An 18,309-nucleotide genomic window follows, 5' to 3' on the forward strand; every position below is an offset into this window, starting at 1 on the left:
AAGAACTCATGAAGTTTTCAGAGGCTGGTGCTCAGTGGAGAAGCTGCCAGGAAACCAATGGCTGGGTGGCTGAGCAAGCTCCCTGCATACAGAGAAATTGGGTCTTTCACCACAATGGATCATTGAATCCAACTGCTGGCACTTTCCCATCCTGCCACCACCTTGGCAGAAGGAAGAGCACTATTATTTATTTTTGGGGGGCTTCAACCCATAATCCTTGCAAGGATTAAGCAGCCTCTGTCAGAAAGGAGCTGCCCCTGCACAGGAGGTTGTTTCAGACACAGATGACTAAGGAGCAGCACAGGGGTGATGGCTCTGAGGCTGGGGATCAGGCAGCACACAGCCAGACCAGGAAGGGTGAGGACGAGGACTCGGGTTAGTCACAGGAGTTCTTTGGAGCAAGGCACCCCTCCCTGCTCACTCCCAGGAGTAAATCTGTAGGAAACACATCAAGCTTTCTGAGGATGGCAGGGTTTTTTTGGACCTGTTAATCTATGTACTACCCTATTTGAATTGACATCTGGGAATGGGTGGAAAGGATGGATACACACAGCCACTCCCACCCAAACCCCTCTGCTCACTGCTTCCCACAGGCACCCAGTCTGAGGTAAAATCCAGCACACTCAAAGGGGTTTATTCAATCAATGTTTTAATGGACTTCAACATAGTTTCCATAGCAAAGGATCATCAGCCCCACCTTGTACAAAAACGGAGTTTAAAAACATAAAAGGAGCACAAGCTTAAAAAAAAGCCCAAAAATGGGTATTTATTTAAAAAAAAAATTATACAAAAGCACCTCTGCCTCCTCACACTTTTCCTGCCTCCTGGAATTTCTTAAACAGGGGTTCATCAGCCCGCAGGGGGAAGGTCAGAGCTCGTTTCTGGTAGTATAGGGAGTCCATGGCCAGGTTGTCGATGACATCAGCCAGGAGATGGGCTCTCTCCACGGAGCTGCCCGGTGCATCATAGCCCAGGGCAGTGAAATGCACGTGCAGGTGCTGGTAGGAGGGCTGGTAGTGCAGGTAAATCCGCAGCTGGGAGCTGGGCACACCAAAGCGCTTCACTATGGCCTCCTGCAGAGGGGAAACAGAGAGATCAGCTCTGGTAAAACCTTGGAATGGATGGGAAAGAGCATCCCTGGATGGCAGGAAAGGCAGAGAGAAAGGTAAAAGGGAGTTTGGCTTCCTCACAGCAAGGGAAAGGAGGAAGTTTGGAAGGACAGAGCTCTTCCCCACCCTCCTTTTCAGCTTCCACAGGGACAGAGTGAGGCCTCTGGCTGCCCCACTTTTATCTCTCCATGATGGAATGTGCTATCCACCCCTATCATTTTCCCTTTCACCCTTATCACTCCAACTCATTGGAAAAGTAACAGGGATCCGTTACCAGCCAGTGTAATTAAAACTATAAACAGCAACAGCAAACTCCAGCATGCTGCAATCCCCTGACTAATCTCTTAATTAATCTCCCACCTTCCCTAGTGCAATTACTTTCCAAATTCTAACGCAGTGAAGGAAAGAGAAGCTACTGCACATCCATCTCTCAAACACACCCTGTGGAAAAACACATCAGCCAGTGAGAACAGACAAGGGATTAGGACAGGGCTGTTAATATGAAGAGCTCACTGCTAATGGGAAGTGTAGAGCATTCCTACAGCACCTGGATGTGGCATGATCTGGGGAAGGTGCTGATGGAGAGCAGGAGCCAGGGTGTCTGGGCAGAGAGGGCAACACAGCCCTGTTTCATGACTTATTATCTCCTGAGGAGCAGTCCCCAGGCAGATGCTGTGCCAGAAAACCCAGGGAGTGTCTTTGCAGAGGCAGCTGAGCTCTCCCTGGCCAGGCCCAGCCTCACACTCACCTTCCCTTCCTGCAGGATGTTCCTGAGCAGCGGGAGGTGCTCAGCCGTGAGATCCCTCAGAGACTTGATGTCCCGACGGTGCACCAGGGCAATCAGGTACAGGTCCTCCAGCTGCAGAGACACAGCATGGGCATGAAGGGGACACACAAACAGCACATGGAGGCAGCAGTGCCTGACACACCATTCACAGCTTCCCAGGCTGTTATATTGGGATCCTGGTGCCATACAGGGATCCTTGTGTTACACAGGAATATCTGTGTTAAAGAGGGATTCTTGTGCCATACAGGGATTCTTGTCCTCAACACCCACACTGGGCTGAATCTCCCAGTATGGAATATGCTCACCCACAATCCCACTGCACCTCAAAGCAACATTTCTGGAGAAACTGGGTTTTGTCCAGAAATGACCAGCAGAGAACATCTCAACCCATAAAGCCACAAATACCTTCTCAGCTTTAGAGGCAGATGGAGTGACCAGCCCTCTTGTACTGTGAGCATTGTGCTCAGTGCTGCCCTTCCACCTTCCCATCTTCCTGAGCACCTCAAAAATACTTTCTCTGTGTGGCTGAGGCTGGAGACAGGTGCAGGCACCCACCCAGATATGTGGGGTCACTAAGGCCCTGCCAGCACCCCCCATAGGATTCTCAGTGACAGCTGATCTGCAGCACACCCAGGTGAGCCTTTACAGTGAACCACAGCAGGTAAAACTGAAACTGAAAATTTTCACAGTGATAAGCTCTCTACTTTTCCACTGTGCAGACAGCTGACCACTTTTGAGTCACATCAGTTCTAAAAATAAGTTTTCAAGACCTAATTGGTCACTGTACAAAGCCAGGGCAGCTAAAATATGTCCCTTGAGCAGCTCTCAGACAAACCTTTGGCTTCCCCCAAAGCGCTAGTGTGTTCAATGTTTAACACGACATAAAGTTGTGGATCATTACACTTAAAAAAAAAAAAAATAAAAATCCCAGTCTCCTTCAGCTCACTTAGTGACTTGAAAATATAAACTCTGGGAAGCAAAGGGGTTGTGGATATTTGAGATCCAAATCTCTGCAGGGCTGTGAGAAACCCAATGCAGCTGTTTAGAAATAGACGCTTGTGTCAAAGGATGCTCTCAGGACCCTTCACAGGGCTCTTGAAGCACAGAGCTGTTCCTGCACCCAGCCAGCACAGCCGTGCTCACGGTTCCATTTGATTCCCATGCACAGCTCCAGAAAAAAATGGTGTATCAGTTTGTGCTCTTTGGCTCCAGGCTGGCTGGTGAGAGGAAAAGCAAACAGCTCTTCTCCTTAGAACAACATCTGCGTGTTGCTGTTTGAAACAAATAAGCCTGTTGCTAAAAAGGCCTGGAATGATGTCATGCCAGGCAGTGCTTCAGGCAACGCCTCAGGGCTCCTGCAGATTTGAAAGCAACTCAAAAGTTGTGAAAAAAAAAAAAAAAAAAAAAACACACCAAAAATTTACAATATATAATTAAAAAACAGTCCAAGAAACCAATTCAAACCATTATCAAGATTGGGCAGCAGCACCCAGAAGGCTGAGATGAGCAGATTTCAGAGTGCTGAAGAGAAATTTCCCCCTCCATTCATTAGTCTGAAATAACTGCAGGTGAATTCACAGGATTTGTGGGCCACGGACTCAAGGAGTGAGGCCACACTGCTGAAAGGACTTCAGAGAGAAGGCTTGGAGAGTCCTGCTGGGGGCTGCATCTCACTTCCCTGATCTCATTCAGCAGCCTTGCCTGGCAGGTGGGATGTGGGAGAAGGAACTGATGCTCCTGGGACAGCCCAGGGCTGTCAGGATCAGCTCTGGCTCAGTGCCACCCACAGCCAAGAAGAAACTCCTTGCCTCAAAGGCAACCTGGATGCTGTCTGGCCTGCCTGGGAAGGAGCTCAGCAGTGCAAAGGGCCTGGAGAGCTCCAGGGAGGACCGGGGTGCAGACAGCAGCCCAGCAGCTGGGGAGAAGTCCAGAAGATCCTGTTCAGCACTCCAAGAGACAACAGGAACATGGGGAAACCTCCCCTAAGGATAAATTCTACCACTGAGGCACTCCCTGACCACACTAGCTGGGAGATGTGGATGCAGCAGGTCTCTAGAGAATGCCAAAGCACAAATTTTAGCCCATCTGATTTTAGCCCAATCATGATAGGAGTTGCAAATCTTGGTTGCAGCACACAAGGATTTCCACTGAGGCTTTGCTCACAGCCACAAAAGGGACAACATGCTGTATGTTTTAGGATCCCTAAATATTGCCCAGTGGGAGGGCACTGAACACAGCACATCCTACAATCTGAACATGCATCCCCTGTGCTGCAAAATCTCATCAGGAACAAGGTTGGGCCTCTGGTGACAAGGTGGAAATTCGAGCTTAGTTACCCCATCAGCACCTGACAGGGGATTTTTGGAGTAAGTGATATGCAAGGAATTCACAGGGAGTAGAGTAGACACTACCCCATAGGGATTCCCCAAGACAACTCAGCTCTGCACCACAAACAGCTGCTTCCTGCACAGGCACATAGCATGGGGCTGCCCACCAGCAGCCTTCTGTTCCCTTTTTCTTTTGAGTTTACATTTCCATTTCTAGAGTCTTAATCAAATAGCAACTCTCCCCACATGCCCCTGCAGAAGCATATAAGGATCAGAAACACAATGGGAACTTTTTTTGATGCCACCAACTTCAAGGGAGGGGTGTGTGCATGGAGTTTCACCTCCCCAAAGTTGAAGCATGAAAAGGAGCTGGAACCCAAGGAATAATTCTCAATTTAGGATTACAGTCTGGTCTTAAAAACCACTTTCACCAAGTGGCCACTCCCACAAGGGGTAAAGCAGCTGCTCATCAGCCAAGAACCATCTGTTTAACACTGTGGAAGACAGTTAATTGCACAAAGGACAACACAAGTGCCTGGTTTGAACCTCAAGTCAAGGCTTGCAAAAAAAAACTAAAAAAACCCCAAACAAACAAAACCAGACACGTTCAGCAGAACAAATACACAAGATTTTGGTTCAAACACATCCTGACAATACTTGGGCTGATATGGATGAGTGAAAGTGTCTTAGGTTGCAACACAGGATGTGACCAAAAGTATGAATTCTATCCCCATCTGTTAACCCAGCTGGGGCAGTGTTCTTTATCTTGCCCACAGCCCATCCTCCCTCCAGGAGATCTCTCCTGTTCATGGCCATGCAGTCCCAGGGCAGGGCTGATCAAATTCCATCATCCCATTGGGAGATGCTCCAGCCAGGGCAGGAGCCGAGCATTTCCTACCCAGATCAAAGGTGAGATTTGGAACAGCAGAGCAGCCTTTTCCCACTGGATCCCAGAGGAAAACCAGAGCCTTGCACATCATCCCTGCAGCTTTGGAGGAAAACTGCACCTTGTGCAGGAGCCCTGCTCCAGCAGAACCACATCTGTCACTGCAGGAGGATGCAGCCACCATGGAATGGGACTGCACCAACCCTGACTGACTGACGGGGGCACCTTGGATTCTGTCTCAGTGTTTTGGGGTTTGTTCTCTCTAATACTCTATTTATTTTAATTTTTCCTAGTAAAGAACTGTTATTCCTATTCCCACATCTTTGCCTAAGAGCCCCCTTAATTTCAAAATCATAAAAAAAGAGGCTCCTGCCTTTCTTGGCAGACACCTGTCTTTCAAACCAAGACAGAAAGTGAACCTAATAAATACATCTCAGCAGCAGAGAGAACAGCCTGGGTCTGCAGCATCCCTAATCAGCTTGTGCTAAAAGGCTAAAGGATGAGTGAGCTGGCAGTGTTGGGAGGAGTGTAGGTCAAATCAAGTTTCAGCCATGCCACATCACTTTCTCTCCTGCAAAACCAGGCATGACCCTGCAAGGGTGTCAGCCTCTGATCACAGCAGAAGTGTGAGCCCTGAGGACCTGGGCATTGTCAGGAGACCCTGAGTAGTGGAGTCCCCAGGTTTTGGCTGATATGCTGCTAAGAGCATGCACTGAGGTTTGGTTTTCTTTATTGTAGCTGAATAAGACACCACAGCCTGGTGAGGGCAGGAATTTCCCAGAGGGTGAGGCAGCCTTCCTTTGCACCAAAGTGGATTCTCATCCCCAGATGTCCACGAGATAAATGAAGGGCTTACCACTGAGTGACCACTAAATGGTGACTGTGTTACAGCACTGTTCTTTGCTTTTATTTTTAGGAAATGAAGCTGGATATCAGCAGGCAAGGGGAAGTGGGCAAGGTGAGCATTTACTGATGGAGAGAAGCAATTGTTATTACTCAGGTCTCAATTTCTGGTTGAACTCTCACCATTCATTGGTTTTTGTGTGTTTTAGGTCACTTCTATTACATGGAGACTGCCATCACCAACAGACCCAGCTCACTGCTCTCATGAGCCCTCCAGAAGTATTACAGCACTCTGGGATGAAGCCTTCACCTTTTCCTTTTTGAAGGTGTCAGCCAGGTAGCCTTTGGCAATCACTAACAACAATCACTTTGACAATCACTATCAACAGTGTGCACAGAAACCTACTCAGACTCTCTCAGGGTGCTCTTAGTAGTCTGAAAGTGGACATTTCCTCTGCATATCCTTCAGACAGGCAGCATTAGAGAAACAAACCAACCTGGTTTTGATTCCACTTTAAATCTGGAACCAGAACAAAGCCATTGGAAGGATCTGGGTTTTCATGGACAATTCGATCAGCCTCAGCTTTCTTCTCCAGGATATTATACACCCACTGAAAGAGAAACATGTGATTTATAAATCAGCAAAGAATAAAAACCCCAACATCTCAGATGCATTTAGCCCAAGCTCATGGATTACTGCACATTCTCTGCAACTAGAATATATTAAAAAAAAACCAAACTATTTTATTTTAAGATGATCAAATAATTTGTAATTAATTTACCATAAAACACTCAATCAACCAAACTCCAGAATATTACAAGTACTTCAGTAAAAAGCAGTGGAACCCAGCTCTTGTGGGGCTCAGCACACACCTCTTGCAGCAACATGGGGCTGTTTACATCTTTTTTACCCCCCAAGCTGCAGTAAAATCTTTAGAACTAGGTCTGGGAAGGGAACTCAGCTGATTTTGTTCCTTATCCAAAGAGGAAGGAGCAGAGTTGGATGTGGCTCTGGCTGCTGGCAGCTCTCTGCAGGGATACGAAAGGCCTGTGTTTTTTTGGGCAATGCATGTCTCTTGGCTCCCTGGCTGATTAGAAAACAGCTCACCACTCTTCTTCTTCCATACTTAAGGTTCCAGCCTCCAGCCTGCCTGTAATCCCTGCTCTGGTTATCCCCCCGTGCTCCTCCTGCAAGGCAAAGCACCATTCAGAGAAGAGTTATGGAAATGGAAGACACCAGGGATAAGTGACAGAGTAAAACCAGAGAAAAGCATCTTTGCTCTCCCTGGCTCCCAGCCTCAGCTCCAGCATCCTTCTTTACACTTCCAAAACACATGTTATGCTCTAGCTTAAGCACTGGACTGGCAAGAGAGTACTCAGCCAGATCCCTGGAAAGTAGTAACATAAGGCAACAGGAAATTGCTAAAGCTTAGAAGCTGAAAATGTTTGGAAACATCATTTTCCCCACCAAATATAGGTCTGAAATATTCTGGTTGCTCCAGGTGGGTAGGGAAGGTGCAGCCAGTTTCACAAATACACCAAATGAGCTGGGCTGGGAGTGCTGTGCACACCAGGCACTTTGGGGGAAATCCATCAAGAGTTTAATTCATCTAATCAACACTTATATTCAGGTCACTTTGCAGCCATCCTATCTGGAGGGGGAAAAAAACTACTTCTTATCCCTTGATCTGGGATTTTTTCCTTAAATTGCTATATTTTCTCTTTAGCATCTTCAAGTGATTCTCAAAAGCACGGCACAAGCTCCCTCTGTTCCATAACCCCAGGAGGAAAGTTTAGGAGGAAGCTCAGCAGAAAAATGGACACTTGCCTTTTGTTGGGGCTTTCCTGCCTGCTCTGATCACAAGTGCCAAGCTATCAGTGCCCTAAATAAGTTCACTGATCAAATGAGCTGAATTTTAAACCCAAGGCTGCCTCATGATGGGCAGGTCCTTGGCTGACTGCTCCTGCTGCTCCCAGCACAAGCCCTGCAAGCAGAGCACATGTCCAGGGACTGGCACCACAATAAAACCATTATCCTCAAAGCATCCACACTTTGTATCCTCCAGCAGGAAACACAGACGCCTCTGTAGTCCCCTGGTATTTCTGTCACCCCTCACATTTCCCCTTCCACTTGGCAAAATCCATTGTATAAAGACAAGGAACAGCATTATTAAACCCCAGAGGTCAAGGACTGACTATGCTGAGCATGATTTCTCAGCAGATGCTCCTGATGGTCACCAGAAACATGTTTCCATGGACTGAAACCAGCTCACAAGCATTTGGGGGAAGAGGCAGAGTGAGAGCTCAAGCAATTCCTGAAGGCAGCTGCTACACCAGGAAACAAAAAATTTGGGAGCAAAAGCACAGAGAAAATACTCCATGAAGGCTGTGGCCTGGTGGAAACACAAACTTGCCTTTCTCCAGCTTATAAATGCTGCAGTTTAAGGCAGCAGGAAAGATGGGGGAAGGAGTGGGGGCATCCAAGGCCTCTGTTTAGTTTTGGGGAGTTATTTTTAATGGAGAGCCTCAGCAGCCCCAGGATTTAGTTTCTTCCCCCTTCAGCAAAGGCTGGCATGAACTGATCCCGACAGACTTGTATTCCTTTGGTCACTAAAGGAAAAAGACAGGGAGAAGAACAGGCAAAAAGGATAAAGCCAAAGAAAAAGCTGGGGCTGCCTGGGGCAAATAGCACACTAAAAGTAACAGTTTCACCACATGGAACATGGACTGAGGGGCTGAATTGCAGGAGTGAGTTGTGATGCAGGAATACAAGCACAATCTGTGCCCTTCCATTTCATCAACAACCCAGACACTCCTAAGAAGCCCAGTGAACAGCACCAACACCCAGGAAACCGTGGGAAAGGCAACTTGAAGTACAGCTCCAAGGCAAATGTTTTTCTGCAAAGATGGAAAAGGGTGTCCCAAGTAAGAGGGGACAGCACCACAGAGCTGACAATGCAGCCAAGGGAGAGATGGGGCAGAACACTCGCAGCTCTCCAGCCTGGCCTTCAGAGAAGCCTTCTGACAGTAGAGTTTTGACAGTGTCTGCAGGAGAGGGTGTGGTAGCCATACCTGGATGCTGAAGCTCTGGGACTGGATGAAGGGCAGGGTTATGTTCTTGTAATCCTCCCAGCTTTCACGGATCAGGTGCACTTCCTGACGCAGGTATTTCTGGATGTGCTTCTCCGTGGCAGGGTACACCACTGTGGCTTTGATCTCTAGGAACAAACACGTTAACTGAGTTACCACCCACTGCTTCCTTCAGTCCCCAACAAATCTGTTTTCCCTTCCAAAAAATGCCACTCCATGACGTTTTGAAGAGAGGGTGAGGGAGAATGGACATGGAAAGCAAACAAGTGCTTTAACCTCCTGCACTGCCACTGCTTTTCTGGAGGAAGAAAGAGTCAATGGCACAGCCAGGGCCTGTCTTTCCAGTTCAGGTGGAAGAGTTTGCTGTCTAAGTTTTTCCACACTTGCCTCTTTCATGCCTGTTAGCAACACTGGGGCAGAGGTGGGGCTCTCAAGGCAGTGTTTATGTGCAGTCAACACCAGGACAGAAACACGACCCTGGGGACAGAGACACATCCTCTTCATACTTAAATTCAAAGCTCACAGGACGCACCCAGCAACTTCATCCAGCCACAAACCCAGATGAACTCCAAGGAGCAGCTTCTTCCCAGATCTCAGTAAGAGTGCTTGGCCTCAAGCCCCAAGTACAGGAGGCAAAAAAGTCAAGAGCAGAGGGACAGATCCAGAGCAAATAACGTGAGCTGATAGGTCAACACAGCTCAGGATGAGCCAAAGGAAGAAGGCTGAGTGACCCTGTGCCCACAAAAAGCATTTCATCATTTACCCTGGCAAAAAGAAAACATTTTCTGTTTGCCTCAAGATTAGAACTTTGCTGTGCAATTTCTGTGGCATTAAACAGGATGGAAGTGCTCACCTTGTCAACCTGGCAGCAGTAAATCCTACCCACAGGGCTAAAACACATGGAAAACATCCATCTTTGGCCAAGGTTGGGTGTGTGATACAGAGCCTGCCACAGCTCTGAGGTGCTCCAAGGGCACAGGAGGGTCTCTGCCTTCCCAGCTAACACAGAGCTGCTGTAAAATTCAGTGCAGCAAGGAGAAAAGGCCCATGGCAGACTAGAGAGAGGAAAATGGCTGGGGCACTGTGAACACTGCAGTCTGTGCCCAGGGTCTACCACAGAAAACCATGGGTTGCACACACACCAGGGCACCAAAGTTGTGCTTCATGCCTTAAGTATGTATACAGGCTAGCTAGACACTGAATATAAACACCTATTTGTTCCCAGAGCCAGGATTTAGGATGGTTTGAGTCTTTTTTAGTTTTCTGCTTTCTGTTTTTTTTAAGGTCAGCGCTGCACAATCTGAGAGACTCTGCCTTTTCATTCCATGCCAAACCCAGCTTAATGAAATCCACAGGAAAATGCTGGTAACATGAAATATGAAAATGCAAACCACAAGGGCAGTCTGGTCTGATTCCCACCGTACACATGTTCAAACAAGGTTGTTTTCCAGGACTCAATTAGCACTTCTAGCAGGATGATGTAATACCAAAGGAAAAAAGACATGGCTGTAGCTCTCCTCACTTAAAAAGATCAGCAAAGCACTGGGGAGAAAGCAAAAAAGGCAAAAGATAAAATACCACAGCCAGCCTCAGGCTGAAACTTTCACAATTTGATTTTATACCCCAAAAATAGAGCAAGAACTGCAGCAGAAGCCCCTTGGTGCTGGGTGGTGATAATCACAGTGTGTGGAGGTGGAAGGGACCCATAATGGCTTCCCTGGCACCTCCCCAATTAGGGGGTGGCTGCTCATGGCGGGGAGAGAACTCAGGGTGCTTTAAATGAGAGATCATAGAACTCCCTAATGTGCAGCTGCAGTTGAGCAGATGTTTGGAAGAGGAGGCAGGGGAAAGATTGTGGTTTTCTTATGATTATTCCCCTTCTAAAGGTCTCATCAACCCCAAAATGCCCCAGCAATGCTAATTAGCATCAATCACTGTAGCCAGAGAGGCTGTTTGATACCTGCTCAGCGTCTGACAGTCCTCAGGAGCCACAAACAGGATGCAAAGCCACAGCTGAGCCTGGGCTCAGCTGCAGGAAACATCTACAGCGAGACCAGGCTCGCCCCAAAATCTTTCCAGGGCTGGCACAGGGCCACATTGCAGCTTCCAAGTCTGCTCCTGGCAGGCTCTGTGTGCACCAGAGCAGCACGTAGGCCGTGGGGAACCCAAAACCTGCCCTGGCCTGGAAACGGGGGTAGGGAACTGCTGGACACGTGATGTGGGTTTCTAAGCTGGCTGAAGCATCAGGGATTGTCTCTGCTCACATCTGAGTCACATCAGCCAGCCCGGGGCCACCACAGAGCAGCTGTGGTTTATTCTGGAAGACAGGACTGACCATCAACTAACTGGAGGTTATAAAAAGCCAGGAGGTTTAATTGAAGGAACCTGAATGAGCAGGAGGCAGAGAACAACTGCCCAGGCTGGTCACTCTACGACAGGCATTTGATGGGAAACACCACAGTGCTGGGAAACTGCCCAGGAGAAAAGGAGGCTCAGACTAACCAGGCACTCCTCTCCTGCTAAAAACAAGAGAGGAAGACACAACCCAAGAGAAAAGGACAATCAGAACACCACTTAGGGAACTTAAAGGAAAAAGGGTTGGAGGCAGTTATCAGGAGGAAAGGACAAAATATGAGCAGAGGGAGCTCATGCAGGTAGGAAAGGGCACACTGAGCTCACTAATGATGCCTCATCCCCTTCTGTGCCACACTGTCCCCAGGCTCTGCCAAAATCCCCGTCTAGCTCAGCACATCAGAGAGGAGAGCCTCACACTCTCTTCTCCCACCCCACCACAGCATAACACCTACTGCCAGCCTGTTTTAGACAGATTTAACCCTGCCAGGGAGCCAGCAGAAGCACACATGGCAGGCACAATATATTCCTCCTTTTGGGCAGGGGTGCTTTTTCCTCTCTTTGCTAGCAAGAAGCAGATGTTTCGTTTATGAGCTACCTAATCAACCTGACCATAAGGTGGGGAAACAACAAGCAGGTCAACATTTATGCTTTTGCAGGTTTTCTTTTCCTCTGCAAGCCTCGTTCCTGCTGCATCCAGCTCTGAGCTGTCCTCCCATCAGTAAGTGGGAAGACAGCACCTTGGATGCAGCCCTAAGGATATATATAATGCCCTAAGGAAATATAAAATCCCCTACACAAGCTGCCCCCCTGCATGAACAGTCTGTTTTAGGATCACAACTGCACAGGGGTCACACAGGAACAGTGGATTCCAACCCAGCCCCAGCCAGGTATATCCATGGCTCTGTTCCAAACAGCTGGGGCACTCTTTAGTGAATGAATTAAAGATGTAAAGGATAAAGCCTACAAGAACCCACAGTTTCTGTGGGTTCCACAGCACAAGCCAGGGCAAGCAAAGCACGCTGCCAGGGACTCAGCTAAGGCTGCCTGCCCCCTCGGGCTCATGCCAGGAGGACCTGGGGGGTTCAGTGAACCTTAGCTACAACAGGCACTGCAAAGAGGAAAGCTGCAGTTTACCACCCCTGCAAAACACAGAGCAAAGCACAACTGATACCCCTCAAACCACCCCACACATTCCCACAGCTTCAGGCTCTCAAGCTCTTTATTTAAGTGTAAATGCAAGACGTTTTCTTGGCTGAGCAAACCCCAGAGGCAGCCAAAGCAGGGAAAAGCAGGGAGAAGAACCAGCCTTCCCACTGCAGCTCCTGCAAGTTTCTCCAGCTCCTCACTGCCTGAAACCAGACTCTTTTTGGGACGTGAATTGCTTCCTGCATGACTGAAAACTTTCCTTCCACACTCTCCCATTTTTCCCACAATTTCTTTACCCCGTGTTGCAGCAATGGAGGCAGAGCTTCTCCCATTGTGCTTCAAGATGTTTTTAGTAAGCTTCAGGCTGCAGCCAAGGAGCAAAGATTCCTTAGAGGACTGATGAGAGCCCTTAAATCACACCAGCAGAGCTTTGGAGAAACACAATCCCACAGCAGCCAGGCATGAAGAGGCTGCTTTTTGCCACAAACATCAATGGTAAATGGATGTGAGGAATTAGATGTTATAAGGAAATGTGTATATTGAACCATCTGACTTTTGCAATCCAACCTCTGTCAGTAGGAAAATGGTCCCTTTTCTGTAAATCAGCCCTTGTTCTCCCTGCAGGAGAAATCAAGGGTGGGGGCTTTTCTCACATCTAGGCTTAAGCTGCCTCTTAAATCAAGGACACATCTGCTCTGACACACTACTCCACACATATTCACAAAGGCCCCTCTCTTCACTCCACGAGTTTTGGTTGTCCTTCAGACAAACTCTGACCATCAATGGCTTGTCTGCAAATGTTATTTCCCATTTTAGCCTTGACAGTAACATCAATCAGACGACCAAAACTCATCTGGTGTCATCTTCACACCAGTGTGCTCCCAGACCTAAAAATCTCAGAGTGAAATCCATCTTCCCCCAGTGAAATGTCTCTTCTGAGGTCAGAGGGGAGTCATTTGCTTAAGTAACATGCTTTGGCCTGTCTTTCCCTGTGTCACCATACAAACAAGTCATCATTGCATTGGGCTGTGCTGGTTTGATTGCACAGAGGGAGCAGCACCGAAATCTCTTCAACACAGAGGTAGAGAAAGAATGAAAGAAGTCTCTAATTCCAGCTGAATGAAGAGCCCCAGATACTTGGGACCACAGAGGCAGCATTGAGAAACCTGCTCTAGAGGCAATATCAGCATGTGTCACCCACAGTCATCATTTCCTCTGTCCAAGGTCTATCTCACCTCAGAAAGCAAAAGGCTGAGCATGGCAGGGGTCAGCTGCCCAGGGTGCTGTGAAATCCCCCAGGTGAATTCCTTCATCACACAACACAGCACTGTTCCATGAAACTGCTTGATGCCAAAGTCTAGGCTTTTCTACAAAATATTTTACTGTATTTTGTAGCCGAGTGTAAAGGTGCAAGGACCTGGAGAAAAAACCCTGTAAACTAACCCTGCACCTAAGGAGCTGACAGACCTGTGCAAGGGCTCCCTGGGTCTCCACATTACCATTCAACATCCCAGGTCAGTCAAACCCTGACTGCAGCTTTCAAGGCAATTCCTCCTGTTTAGGTTTTCAAGCTGAATTCCTCGCATCAACTTCATCCTTAGGCCATGACTCAGCTCCAAAAGGTCATTTCCTTCCCCTCCTGACACACAGGGCTGTTTTCCTGGTGCCAGCCCAGCTGCCCACCAAACAGCTATTTGCTGCTAATTGCTTCAACAGAAGAAGCCTCTTTACTCTCCACTCTGACTCAGGGAGCCTGGACAGCTGATCCAGGGTCTACAGCCCCCTCCTGATCTCCTGCTTGGGGCTCCTCAGCATCCAGAGTGAGTTGAGGGGTGGGAAGCAAGAATGCACCACTGGGTAATATTTCTGAAAAAAACTTACCTTTTAAAGATGGATTTCAAAGTCATTAAAAAGATAAAGCTTGGCAGAAGAAAGCCAGAGGCTTCTTCCCCATTCAGATATGCAGGAGGGGTTTGGCTCCTGGCATAAGCCTTAAACAAAATTAGGAATTCTGTTATCAGAAGAACGTGCAGTTACACAGCGCTGCAGCAAGGTGCTGTAAGGAAGGCAAAGGCCAGCACAGCTGGCAGGGCTGAGCTGGAGGCAGCCCAGGGGATTTCAGTCTTGCAATGCCACCTCGTGGGAATCACTGCAACTCCTGCTGGGCTGGAGTACAGCAGGCACCAAGTTGTTTTCCCAGCTAAGAAAGAGGAGCTTTAACGTCTTCCAACAACACCCGTGGTGTTATGGTGTTTTTCTCAGACTGAATCTCACTGTAACAACAAAATCTTTAATTTTGAGTCCTTCACAGGAGAAAAGGAGTTTTGCACAACTCAAGCTGACAAATCCAGACAGTGCTCCCTCCTACATGCTGGGAACAGAGCTAAAACAAGAGCATTTTTGGGAAAGCACATCAAACCTCTTGAAAATTTAACTTGGCCCTGCAACAACATCTTAATTAAGGCACTCTGACTAATTTTTGACTATTAAACCTGTTTGGCTGTTACTGTGTTTATGAAAGTGTTGAAATAAAATTTATCATTGCACTTCCAGAATTCAAATATATGCCAGCATTCACATGGAATTAATTGGGGAAGGTGATTCTGCTGTGCTCAGGTGAGACCCCACCTGCCAAGCTGCTTCCAGCTCTGGGGTCCTCAGCACAGGAAGAACATGGAGCCACTGAAGCAAGTCCAGAGGAGGCCATGGAGATGCTCTGAGGATTGGAGCAGCTCTGGAGACAGGCTGACCTCAGAGCCCCTTCCAGTGCCTAAAGGGGCTCCAAGAGAGCTGAAGAAGGATTTGGGACAAGAGCTTGGAGGGGCAGAACAAGGTGAAATGGCTTCCACTGCCAGAGGGCAGGGACAGATGGGACATTGGGAAGAAATTCTTCCCTGTGAGGGTGGTGAGGCCCCAGCACAGGATGCCCAGAGAAGCTGTGACTGCTCCATCCCTGGCAGTGCCCAAGGCCAGGTTGGACAGGGCTTAGAGCACCCTGGGACAGTGGAAGGCATCTCTGCCCATGGCAGGAGGGTTGGAACAAAAGAAGCATTAAGGCCCCTTCCAACCCAATACAGTCTGGGATTCTCTGATTAAACTGAAGTGCCCAAAGACCAGCCCTGCTTTCCAGTAGCAGCTGGAAAGCACCATCACTGCAGGACACTTTCCTCGTGGGACCAGAGTCCCCTGTGCAGGGCAAGAGCTCCCCAACCCGCCCATCTGTCCTTGTCATACTTGGTTATCAACAGTCTCATAACACAGATGTGTGAAATCAGCAGGGGGATGGGGCACATCTGCCCCAGCACTTGAGGTTATCAGCACTTAAATCCTCCCCCAAATACAAGCTGCCTGTCCTTACCAGGTGACAGAAAAGCCCATGAGGTGCCACCATGGGATGAGAAACAGCTGCACATGCCCAGCAGACTCACCCAAGTAAAAGCACTAAGAGCACTGACAATCACCCACAGAGAGCCCTCATGCCCTGAGCCTTTCTGCACCTTCACATACAAGGTCATCAAGCCATGGCCATTCAGTGCCTCACCAGCTGAGCCAGGTGTCCATGGCATGGGAAAAAGGAGATGAAACAGGGCAGCATTCAAACCTTGAGACAGACATTGCCTTCAGCATGGCAACAACACACTGACCTCTCCACCTGGGCCAGGAGTGCTGCTGTCACTGAACCACAACCAGAGTGGCACAGCCAGGTCCAGCAGTGGCAGCTGCCCATCTCACTGCATCCTCCCCTCTGGAATGGGCAGGAACTATATCCTGGCATCCCAGCTGCCCTCCCAGGACCCTGAGCAGGGCTGAGAGCACTCACCACTCATTTCTGGGGGAGGGCTCAGGTAGAAGGTGCAGTAAATGTCATTGTGCACCTGCAGCTCCGTGTTCATGGGCTTCTTCAGCAGGTCAGGGATCTTCTCCTCCTGGAAAGGAGTCTTTTCCAGGATGACTACAGCATCTGTGCCTTCTCCAGAGTGGCCAATCCTCTGGAATATGAATAGATAAAGTCATCAGCAAACACAGATCCAGCACTGGGTGGACAGTCTGAGGTCAGGGATCACGGCAGACACCCCACAGCCCCTGGGTCCTTGTGACCAAACCCCCTTGCAGGCCAGACACCCATCCGAAGATAACCAGCATATCTGCTCAGAAGCACAGCAAGAATTTGCTCTCCACCAGGGAACACAGGTGGTTTTTGGGGGAGCAGGGGATGTGGGCTATGACTCAGCCCATCTGCACCTCCCCAGATGCTCCCAGGTTTCCTGCTGACCCACAGCACCAATTTCATCTCTGACACTTCCCAGAAAGAGGGCAAAGGCAGGCCTGGAGATTTGCATCATAGTCAGGGAACATATTCTGGGGCAGGGAGCACTTAGAGCCCCCTGCACTTACAGCTCCCAGTCCAGTGGCCTCGGCGTGCTGGTTTTGGGAGGTGCTGGGTGTGGAACATCCCCCAGCATCACTCCTGTCTGTACAAGACCCAGGTGAGGCCTCCCCATTCACTTGGAGCTCCCAACCTTGTCACCCCTTGAGAAGGAAGATGCATGCTAATGCCTTTACAATTTAATGGGTGTTAATGTCTTTGAAATAGGTCTGAATGTCTCTATTGACTTTGGGCAGTTTGGGTCCTGAAAGAGACAAGCCTGAACTTCTGAACTTTGGGGGAAAATGCCAGGTTTCAGGGGGGATACGGGGTAGGCTGAATCTTCCTGGTACTTCAGCCGATGGGGAAAGGAAGAGGGCAACGTGCGGCAGAGAAGTTTGGATAAAAGGAGTCTGCGCCCCCTGAAACCTCGAGAGAGAAAACCCTGTGGGCATGTGGTCCAGTGGACTGACTCTCTTTACTCGAATAAAGCTGAAGGACTCCTCTATCTCCTTTTAAACATCAGCCTCTGGCGTTTGTGGATTTTCCGGACACGCACATAGGGCAGAGCAGGTCTGTGCCCCGCTCAGTTACTGCAGCAGCCCACTGCCTCAAAACCAAAGAACTTCCCTGTCCTCACCTCTGCTTGGACGCACATCTTCAGGAGACAGAGGCCAAGGCAGCTGCATGGTTCTCTGACCATACACAACCTCAAGAATTATTACAGATTTTCCTATAATGGCTGTACTATTGACAGTCTCAGAACCAGCACACTACTTGCAATCCAGTGCCACTTTTACCGACCAAGCACGAACAAAAGCACCGAATTATACCAACAAGAAAGGGGGCTGCAATAAGCTCTCGTCGGCCGCCAGCTTAGCGTGGTTTGGGCAGTGCCAGGGTGGAAAAGCGGGTCGGGCCCAGGCTGGGACGGGCCCAGGCTGGGTCGGGATGCCCGGGGGGCTGGCGGAGAGTGGCGCCGGGGGGCGGGGCCTGGCCAGAGCGCGCGGCCGGGGGCGGGGCCTGGCCAGAGCGGGGAAAATGGCGGCGGGCGCGAACCGCTTCCCCCCCACTCCCCGGTACCTCGGCGTGCAGGAACACGATCTTGTCCCGCGCCGACTCCCGCAGGACGCGCCGCACCCGCAGGTCCGACAGTGTGAAGGCAGCGGTGCCGCCGCCTTGAGTGGCGGGCCCGCCATTTTTCTCCTCGTCCTCCTCCCGCTTCCTCTTCGGCTGCGGGCCCTCCGCCATGGCTCGCGCCCGCCCCCGCACTGCGCACGCGCGGCGCCTCGGGGAGCGCTGGGGAACCGCGCCCCCTGGCGGCTCGGAGGTCGCGCACCCCCGCGGCGCCTCCTCCCACAAACGCCCGAACCGGGAATTGAGACAAAAATACGGAAAGC

At 49.5% G+C, this 18,309-nt stretch overlaps 1 protein-coding gene across 1 annotated transcript; it reads right to left on the reverse strand.

Moving 5' to 3' along the window:
* Positions 1-632: 632 nt before the first annotated feature.
* On the reverse strand, positions 633-18,305 carry DCPS (decapping enzyme, scavenger). Its single transcript, XM_014888780.2, has 6 exons — positions 17,993-18,305; positions 16,364-16,532; positions 9,025-9,170; positions 6,450-6,563; positions 1,858-1,968; positions 633-1,073 (listed from the first exon to the last, which is right to left on the reverse strand). The coding sequence occupies exons 1-6, from the start codon at positions 18,158-18,160 to the stop codon at positions 807-809; spliced, it is 975 nt and encodes a 324-aa protein (XP_014744266.2). The 5' UTR covers positions 18,161-18,305; the 3' UTR covers positions 633-806.
* Positions 18,306-18,309: the final 4 nt, after the last annotated feature.

Source organism: Sturnus vulgaris, chromosome 23 (genome assembly GCF_052056855.1).
Source record: "Sturnus vulgaris isolate bStuVul1 chromosome 23, bStuVul1.hap1, whole genome shotgun sequence".
Lineage (NCBI taxonomy): Eukaryota > Metazoa > Chordata > Aves > Passeriformes > Sturnidae > Sturnus > Sturnus vulgaris.

What these genes read in the sequence shown, in the direction of transcription:
- DCPS (XM_014888780.2), bottom strand. Translation starts at nt 18,160, where the DNA reads ATGGCGGAGGGCCCGCAGCCGAAGAGGAAGCGGGAGGAGGACGAGGAG. An exon ending in TCGTGTTCCTGCACGCCGAG is followed by an intron (nt 16,533 to 17,992) that starts GTACCGGGGAGT and finishes TTCATATTCCAG; the next exon opens with AGGATTGGCCACTCTGGAGA. An exon ending in TAAAGTGGAATCAAAACCAG is followed by an intron (nt 1,969 to 6,449) that starts GTTGGTTTGTTT and finishes GTGTCTCTGCAG; the next exon opens with CTGGAGGACCTGTACCTGAT.